Source organism: Frankliniella occidentalis, unplaced genomic scaffold (assembly GCF_000697945.3).
Source record: "Frankliniella occidentalis isolate FOCC.00 unplaced genomic scaffold, Focc_3.1 Scaffold6, whole genome shotgun sequence".
NCBI lineage: Eukaryota > Metazoa > Arthropoda > Insecta > Thysanoptera > Thripidae > Frankliniella > Frankliniella occidentalis.
In genome coordinates this window covers 2,136,821-2,146,438 of record NW_026267136.1, presented here as the reverse complement: position 1 = coordinate 2,146,438, position 9,618 = coordinate 2,136,821, and the positions used below count along the sequence as shown (strand labels likewise).

The following is a 9,618-nucleotide window of genomic DNA, read 5'->3' as shown; positions in this document are numbered from 1 at the left end:
CCCCCCTCCAATGCACAGACGAGGCGTGTTCACAGAGGTGTGTTCACGGGCACGGGGGCGTGTTCACACAGACTTCTGACCACACGCTCCGTTGCAGTCCTGGTGGCAAGCGGTTGAATTCCTCCGCAATTCAGTCAGGCAAACAGATGCACAATTCCAACACCAGCAACACGCAGGCGCGTATGCAGAGGAATAAGTGAGAGAGAGGGGGGGGGGGTCACGCTCTTAGTACTAACGCCGGATATATTGACAATTTGCAGCTTCAGCATCGTGTGATTAGGCAAAAGGCAAAAGGGGCCTGGGCCTGCCTACTCCAAAACCCTGGATACGACTTCCACCAACTAACATCATGATTTCGCGTCTGAGGCCCTTCACCAAGTTGTCGAATGAGGCATTGAATTGGTAGATCAGGTAGATGCCAGGCCAGAACATCACCAGCCTTCCACTGTTTTTTGGGAATTAACTGCTTTTCAGTTAGTCTTTTTATTTTAGCAGACGATTTCCGAAAATTAAAGGTAGTCTGGCATATTCTCTTCCTGATCTTCTCTTTTTACCAATGAAGTGCCTCATTACTTCTCACGTTGCATCTCCCGGCCACTAGGTCATCACGCCCAGTTACCGACCGGTTGCTGATGCGTTCTCAAAAAGAGCGAAAAGCGATGGTTTTTATAGAATGAGTGTTTGATTTGGCGTGCGCAGATTCCGAGCCATGGAGGAGAGTGCTAGAGGGGTGGGGGGTGGGGGGGGTGCAGATTCCGAGCCATGGAGGAGAGTGCTAGAGGGGTGGGGGGTGGGGGGGGTGAGTCCCGTTAAGGTAAGGGGTCACCAGCTGGCCCAGATGGCCGGCCAGCCCAGAGGTCTCATCTGCTGGCTGCGCATCTTCTGTCGAAACTGGAGATGACAGCAGACGCTTATCGCTGCTTAGTGTCAGACAAAATTTAAGAGACGGGTTATGTCTACGTGTGCGAGCTGCTGGCCGCGGTGCGAGCCAGAGAGTGAATGAGAGAGAGAGATTTGGGGGAAGGGGGGGGGCAGAGGGAGACTAAAGTGGGGGGCAGACGAGCCGCGGTCTGGATGCCGTCTAGACGAACCCGTACAGCTATCCTAGGTGACTCGCCGCTGTGTTTACCTCAACAATAAATTATGATAAATTCTTTTCTAATTGTCATTTAATCCGCGGAGAGTAATAATTGTCTGTTACTGCATAATTATTTTTGCATTCTAACCTGTGGCGCGCGAATACCGGCGCGTGGGAACGAAGCGTTAAATGAACCAACGAGAAGGCTGTATCCAGAGAGGCCCAGCCGACCGCCAGCCCGGAGTGAGATGGTGGGGGGGGGGGGGGCAGAGATTATGTCATGGCATCGGCCGCCACGCCCCTCCCGCCCCGGCCCGCCCGCTCCTGCTTCTGCCACTGGAGTGGCCCAGCCTGCCCTGCCCCCTAGAGGACCTGGAGCTGCTGCAGCAGCAGCGGCTTCCTGGTGACGAGCAGCATTATGTGTGTCCTGTAAATCTAAAACGCCACGCCTGCGTGTCGGCTTTGCGTCGTCTGCTAGGAACAGACCCCTCGCGTCCTTCGAGCGGATTACTTTCTGAAATTGCTGAACAGCGACCACCGTCATCGGACTTGAGCGATGCAAAGCTGCCTTTTGGTTTTGTAAAGCAACGGCACAGCTGTTCGCACGGCCTGCTTCTGCTTGCGAGCCGCAACAGCTGACGGATGGGGAGGCTGGGTGTTTATCCGCGAAAGCGCGCGAAATGCAATTCGCGCTACGCGCACGCACGCACGCACGCACGCACGCGCGGGCGCACATGAGAGGCGCACGAACCGGTTCTTAAAGGCGGCCTACTTTTCATGACATTATTCGCACAATATGCTCGGCTCGGAGTTGGTACGCGCACTGCAGTGCAGTTCTTGGGAAGCGGTGTCGTGGTCGGCGCGCCCGCCAACTCTTTTTGCTTTTTCTTGTTTGTTTTGTTTGTCCATGTTTTAAAGGGTTTACACGGCTTAGCTCCGGATCAATATCGGGCGAGGCGGGGCGAGGCTGTGCAGGGGCGATTACAGCATACTTCGGCAGGGCTGTGGCTCAGTGGTGTATTTACCGCAACTTGAATTACATTATAGCAGGAAAGGACAGTTTTGTTGTTGTTGTTGTTGTTGTTGTTGTTGTTGTTGTTGTTGTTGTTGTTGTGGCTTTGCCGACACTCGCCTTCTGCCGCTGCCGGTCGCTGCCGTCGCCGACCGGGGCCTAGCGATCGGACCTGCCACAGGACGCGCGCCAGCAGAGTAGGCAACCCATTCGACACATGTCGTCTATGCCTTCCGAGGCGAAGTCTCTTTCGCTCCAGCCCCTGCTTGCAGCTGCGGCTGGACCCTTTCTACTCCAACTGATCGCTGATCGGATCGGTGAAGTGCGGCTATAAATTTATTATGAATTTCGACGGATGCACTATACTTATCGCCTTATAGGTAGGCAATCAAGTTGTGTGGTAATGGCGGTCATATAGATGGCGATGCAGCTGGACAGGTGAGGTGGCGATGGTGACGATGCGCGGCGCCTATACTGGTCCACGGTAATAAAACTGAATCGACCCTTTGAAGATCGTTAGCGCGGGAAAAGGGGGGGGGGCGGTCACTGATCGGAGCAGGCAAGGGGCGCGCAGCTTTAACTGCGGAGCTGTAGGCTGCAGCTGTCGTCTCCAAGCGTTACTCCTTTTCTGTTTACTTATATACAAAAGTCAATGGGGGAGTAGAGAAGAAGAGAGAAGGGTGACTGGTCGGTTGCACAGCGTGTATCGCGTCAACCCAAAACGAAGCACCATAACATGAATGCAGGTAACTCGCCCCTCTCGCTCAACTTTGCTTGCATGAGCGCTGTGCCAAAACTTTGTGGAAAAATAATCACTTGTGAGTAAAGCGCACCATCTGCGAAACAAAACGTTTTGATTTGAAAAGCTCTACAACGGAAAATATGCCGCTATTAACGCGTTAAATGACCTGCTGCGTGGAGTGAGAGTGCTCGCGCGGGTGGCGTGTAGTGGCCACAAGCAAGCAGTATCCCCCCCCCTCCCCCCCTGGCCCGTTGCAGCGTAGGGTCGCGCGGCTGACGCTGGTGGTGCGGTGCGTGGGACACAGCACAGGCTACCGCGCGCAGTTTCCAACCAACAAAGTGACTGCTGACAACTGCCGTGGGCGCCGAGCCCGCCCAAATTTTGGCATATCTACTAGGCATATTGTTGCAGGCAAAATAGGCTGTCCTTGTCCTCAATAGCGATGTACGTTAGTGATATCAGTAAAAGTAATGTTACTTTTTATCTTTTCAGTGCTTTTTAAATTATTTTTAACCCAAGTTACTCCGTTAGGCTCGCGCTGCTTTCGATCTGCGCAGTTACCATACCGTTTGGATGGGTTGGGTCGGAACGTTGCCTCCGTCTGCAGGACTGGATGGTACTTAACTGGATTAAAAGGCTTCGCATCGCCTCGCATCTTGTATTTTATTCAGATTCTTTATCCCTTTTCGCTGTAAGGCTCAGTCAAGGAAAGTGAAATAAGAGTGACGAACATAGTGTACTTCGGCCAACAGACGACGAGGAAGAGGGGGGGGGGACATAAACGTTCGAGGTGGGGTCACATTATAAGCTATTTCAGAGCTGAGAAAGAAGAACAGCACGAATAGCAAGGGGGCCTGTGATTCGTCGCTCAGGTATAGATACGGAGACCGGGCGACGAATCGTGGGCCGCCTTGTTATTCGTGCTGTTCTTCTTTCCCAGTTCTCTGAAATAGCTTATTATCGCGCTTGGAAAGCAGCGCTGAGCTCGCTAACAAGGCCCCTTCCCTCAGCGTGATTTAATTTTTGTGTATGGTGATTATTCTCACAGCGTTCATGCCACCAACCTCTGGCGTAGGTGCGGGTGCTTTAAAAAAAAAAAGGACAAACGTCAGCGGTAAAATCCAGTGAACAGTTGTTGTAAGAGGCAGGTTGGGCAGGTCATACACAAATTACATCACGCTGCGAGCTCAGCGGTCTTGCCTCATGGGTGATAATAATGTGACTCCACCGATGTGTGCATCAGTCGGGCGTACAGTGATAATGGCCCTCCAGGACGCCTCTTATAAATCATTCTTGTAAAGCTGAAATGCAAGAGAATGCAGGGAGCAAAAAATGGAAGTCCCACGTAAAAGCACAGTGATTTCCGTTTTCGTCTTCCTCGCATTCCTCTGCATTTTAGCTTTACCGGGGTGCTTTATTCTGACCCCGTGAAGAATTTACCTCATTTGCCCTAAACTAGCAAATTTCTGAAGGTCCCAGAAAAAGTCACAAAATGCCGAGATGCCGAGATGCTTGTTTGGCACACAGTCTGGGTCAGATACCTGCCCGCCCTAGGGGAAGGGGAAGGGGGTGGGGGGGAGCGTGACCCCGGGGTACCTGCGCGCCCTGCGCTAGCGCTCGCTCGCTCGCTCGCACGGAGGACCTGCCCTACACGGCCCGCCCTGCGCATGGCGTAACGACTCCCTGACCCACCTTGTCCACTCTGGCCCGGACAGGCTCGGCCCACTACACGTGTACCACCACCACCCCGGCCTGCGACAAAAACGAACCGCGACCGCGGACGACTGGACCATCAGAGAAAGTCACCAGGGTAGGGGGACATCCGATTTATAGGCATCCGCGGTATGGCGGGGCGGGGCGGGGTGGGGCGCGGCGCCCGCTGCTCCGGGTCGTCTCTTCCTTCCTATTTTGCCGCCCCCTACCCCTCCCTCCCCCACCCGGGCGAAAACCACCGCCGAATTCCGTGGTGTCGCCGTCGCCGTCGTCTGCTCATCCCGGTGTTTCAAGACTGAATCCGTATAAAAGCGATGGGGCCCTAGTCTGGGCATCGCAGTCGGCGACACCGTCTTCCGCCGAGACATCCGATCACTCCACGCTCACAGAGATGAAGATTGCGGTGAGTGGTTCCCGAGCATTCCCGAGGATGGCGTCGTGATGCGATGCATCTCGAGGGGGCCGTCGCCCGGGCAGCGCTCCTCTCAGCAGAGGGATCTTGTCGATGACGTTGCTGACGCTCTGTTCCTCCTCCTCCTCCTTGCAGGCCGTTCTGTTACTGGGCGTGACGCTGGTCGCCGGCGGTGGCCTCCAGGCGCCGGCGCCCGTCTACGGCCCACCAGCTTTCGTGGCCTCGCCCCCGAGCTCTCCCATCGCCGAGAACATCCAGTACGACTCCACCGGCTCTAGCTACGGACCACCTCCACCACCACCGGCCCTCGGCGGCGGCTACGGCGGCTCGGGCGGCTTCATCGCCTCTGGCGGCGCTGGCGGCTTCAGCGGCCCCGCTTGCGCTGGCGCAGGCTGTGCCGGCACCGTCCAGGAGTACCGCAGCCACCACCAGGTGCCCACCCGCACCGTCACTCACCACGTCACCGTCCCCATCCCGCAGCCGTACCCGGTGACGGTCGAGACCCGCGTGCCCTACGAGGTGAAGGTGCCCGTCCACGTGCCCGTCGACAGGCCCGTCGAGGTGCCCGTACCCAAGCCCTACCACGTGCACGTCGACCGGCCCGTGCCTGTTCACGTCGAGAAGAGGGTGCCGTATCCAGTGCACGTCAAGGTGCCGGTGAAGATCCCCGTGCACGTGCCCGTCGACGTCCCCAAGCCCTACCCCGTGAAGGTGTGGGTGCCCAAGCCTTACCCCGTGCCCGTCCCCGTCAAGCAGTACATCCACAAGAAGTACATTCACAAGACCTACAAAGTCAAGAGCCACGATGACGAAGGCTGGTGGTGATCCAAAGACAGCTGACAGCTCGCAGTTTGCAATCTTCAACTCTAGTCACAACGTGTTAATTAATATGTCTTGTTAAACCTTTTACGTTTTTTTTATATTTTTAACAATAAAGCATTGAGAACTGTTGATGATATTTTTATAAAAATTGTGTTTCATTATTGTTTGATAGGACTGATTGTGCCCACAAATTAACCATCTCCAACTTAGGGAAAATAAGGGAAACGCAATAGTCACATTTTAAAAAGTTATGTACATGTATTTATTATTACGTATGAAGCATGACATGGTGGTAGAGATGTGTTGATGATGTAGTGACTAGGATGGCTGTTAACACCACAAGGACAACAACAATGGGTGATTCCGGCGGTAGTGCAGCGAGTACTCGTTGAAAAAACTAAAGGGCCAATGAATGGTCACTTGGTCTACCCCACTGCTGTGGTTGGGGTCAGCCACTCGACAAATCATGGTCCTTTTGTTTCTTCTCTGCACCACCTCCAGTGTAGTTTGTAACAAAACTTAAAGAAAAAAGATAACAAAGGAGTTAGGCTAATTTTGAGGTCAGAGCACGCACGAAGCACCGAGAGGAGACACGAACCAATCAATGCTTGTAGTTATCAATTGGATTTACAATCTCTCATAATGAATGAGGCATTAAGGGTTCGGATCTCTTCGAAGTGGTTCTCGCACCCCGAGTGGCCCCCTGTAACCTAGTCCCAGCCTCCGCCAAGGTGGCCCAGACCGCCTCCCAGCTTCCAGCCGGTGGTCTTGCGCACGATGATCTTGATTGGTGGTGGGGGCGCGTGCTTCTCGATGTACACGGGCTCCCTGATGATCTTCTCCACCGGGTACGGGACGTGCTTGATGACGGGCACCTTGACGGGCACCCTCACCTCATATGGCACGTGCTTGATGACGGGCACTGGGTACGGCCTGTCCACCGGGACGGGCACCTCCCTGTCGACGGGGACGTGCTTGATGACGGGCACTGGGTACGGGCGGTCGACGGGGACGGGCACCTCCCGGTCGAAGGGCACGGCGAAGGGGACCTTGACGGCGTACGGGACGGGCTTCTCAATGGGCACGGGGTAGGGCTGAGGAATGCCGTAGGCCACTTGTTTTTCGACCAGGACGGATTGAATAGAGGCATCCACGGGCGCGCCGTAGGCCGAGCCGGGTAGTCCGTAGGCCGGAGCGGCGGGGACCCCGTAGGAGGGAGCGGGGATGGCGGCCAGACTGTTGATCCCCGACAGACCGAGGCCCGCGTCGTACCCGAGGGCCTCGCCGTACACGCCGCGCTTGTCCTTCTTGCCTTGGTCGGACGCGGCCACCAGCGCCACCAACATAACGCCTACCACCTGGAAAAAAAAAAAATGAATGGTTATTTATCTTGACTGAAAGGACCAGGTGTGTCAGAGAATACTAATCAGCGTTGCGGGTTTGCGTGCCCTCTCGGGCGGCAGAATTCATACGGCCCCTGACGGCAGAGTAGGCAAACCCAGAACACTAGGTTTATCTTATTATGACATAACCATTCTCGTTATCCGGAAAATCTACCTGACACTCTGATTCCCCAATGGAGGTCTAAAATAAATATGTGAAGTTAAGGAAAGTGAGGAGTTCTTTCGAGGGCAGTCATGGCACCTTATTACTTTGAACTTGCAAAATATGCAGGCATGCACGCACTCGCATTGGCACTTACACACACGTTCACAACCCGCAAAACATTATAACGTACAGCACAGAGGGGGCAGCACACAAACGCACTTTTAGAGGCCACCCGTTAACCCGCCACGACATCCACCCACGCCCCGGCTTCCTAAACGCGAGCGCCGCCGCTGCGCACGGCGGGCACCCAGGCTCAGGAGCACTGCAGTCGTTACCGACCTTGTCGGGACAAGAAGTATAAAAACAGCTGCACCACTAAAACACCCGGGCGTCCGTCCGCCGCCAGAGCCGCTGCACTGCCGCGTCTCACTCTCGCACCCTCTCTCCCCCGGTCAGGTCACTCACCATGAACTTCATGTCGCAGGATGTGTGGAGCACGCTCGATGCTGTTCCCGTTCGGCGGAACTAAATGCTCTGCCGGCCATTGCGAACCCCCGCTGTTTTATACGGGGCGACAGGGGCCCGGAGCACAGCCCTGCACACACCACGAGGTGCAGGGCTTGGCCAGGGTGGGGCCGGGCAGTGGCCCACCGGGCTTGGCCCACGAGCTGGCCCACCGGGCTGGCCCAAAAGCAGGCTGGTCTGTATGGGCCCCATGGGCCCGCAAGCCCAGCCGCCGCCGCCACCGCACCGCCGACCCGCTGCTGCTGCTGCTGCTGCTGCACCCCGCTTCTCTCCCCCTCCGGCTTCCTGCTCTCCTTTTTGGCGGAGCAGCAAGCCAATAGCAAGCCCGCCCGGCCCCAGAGCGCCCCCGGCCCGCGGGGCGGGCCCGTCACAAAATTTCGCTAAACTGGAGCATCCGGTTTGTTGTGTGCGTGCGCGTGTGTGTGTATGTGTGTGTGTCGCAACGAATTCCCGAACACACAGGGCGCAAGTGATCGCACAGGCCCGGCGAGCCGGCTGGCCGGAGGGTGTTGCGTTGCAAGAGCATGTGCGAGAGCCGGCCCCGGGTCCAGGAGGCGATCGGGAGCCCCGCCCCGCCCCGCCCCGGCCCGCCGCCAGTCGGATCTCATTCTTTTCCTCTCCCAAGATATTCGCAAGGTGTCTGTCCCCCCAGACTGCGCTGCCCCCGCCGCCCTGCTCCCTCCTCCACCCCTTCGCCCTGCCCTGCCCCTGCCCTGCCCAGCTGAGACTCGGGCCGGGACCGGTTCCAGAGGCATTCGCCGTAGTAACCTGTTACCGAGCTCTCAATGCGGCAGCGTGTGTGTGTGAGTGTGTCCCTTCGCCCTGCATGCGCAACCCTGCGATAGTAGAGTGTCCCAGTCGTCGAGTCGCACCCGCGACGTGTAGTACAAATACGTATTAGAGAATGATTCCGCCACGTGAGACTAGCGTTACTTTTCAGCCGTCTGTCGACAAAAATAAAGAAGGCGGCTTGCAACGAAGCCTCCTGTCAATCACTGAAATATATAAGGAAGAAGCGTCCTAACTCGGGCACTAACCAAACACCCATTCATATTTGCCGCCCTCTTGGTGAGGCACACGTGGCAGGCACACGTGGCAGACACGCGTTGTGATTCAGCTGCCGGCGCAGACTTTCTCGGCGACGGGCGCCGTGCAGGCTGCCGGGGTCGCGGCCAGCCAAGACGGGATCATAAAGCCTTTCATTGTCGTGAAGCTCGAATGAATGAACAGGTAGCCGACGATGGGCATCCTAAGCCGATCGTGAGAAAACTATCAGCGATGATTATCACTTTTCGCATCTTTTTGTTGTTTGTCTATCCCCCTTTACCTGTTGTTGTTTTTTTGCAAGAAAAGAAAAAAAGATGGGCTATTTGAGACCGCCTTTCTCTTCCTCCCACCCAGCGGTCACAAACTTATACTTCCGCGACATCCCGCGTCACCCGAGCTATTTTGTAACCATAGTCGCGAACTAGGCAGAGCTCGCTTTATTTTTTCTGCTCGCGAATCGGTTCAGTTTCGGCCAGAACTGAAATTTTGCGGACCCCACTCCCCATCCCAGGGGGAAGGAGGAGGATGTTCCTATATTTAAGAGGTACCTCCTGAGGCAGAGGGGCACAGACTCAAACGGGTCTCAAAGCAGACAGCACACGCCTGCGCAACATGGAGCACACTGTGAGTACACGCACCATTACAGGACAAAGAAAGCGACGAAAAAGTTTTAATTGGCAGGTGTAGAGTAAAACCTCTTCTAATTATGTTCATTCATA

General features: G+C 55.7%; 2 protein-coding genes across 2 annotated transcripts; one reads left to right on the top strand and one right to left on the bottom strand.

Annotated features, from left to right (window-relative positions):
* The first annotated feature begins 4,821 nt into the window (after positions 1-4,821).
* On the top strand, positions 4,822-5,908 carry LOC127750451 (anti-sigma-I factor RsgI2-like). Its single transcript, XM_052272154.1, has 2 exons — positions 4,822-4,948; positions 5,093-5,908. The coding sequence occupies exons 1-2, from the start codon at positions 4,937-4,939 to the stop codon at positions 5,780-5,782; spliced, it is 702 nt and encodes a 233-aa protein (XP_052128114.1). The 5' UTR covers positions 4,822-4,936; the 3' UTR covers positions 5,783-5,908.
* Positions 5,909-6,012: 104 nt separating this feature from the next.
* On the bottom strand, positions 6,013-7,944 carry LOC113218195 (zinc finger protein 512B-like). The gene is made up of 2 exons (XM_026438441.2): positions 7,793-7,944; positions 6,013-7,137 (listed from the first exon to the last, which is right to left on the bottom strand). Exons 1-2 carry the CDS (start codon positions 7,802-7,804, stop codon positions 6,490-6,492), a joined length of 660 nt encoding a protein of 219 aa, XP_026294226.1. The 5' UTR covers positions 7,805-7,944; the 3' UTR covers positions 6,013-6,489.
* Positions 7,945-9,618: the final 1,674 nt, after the last annotated feature.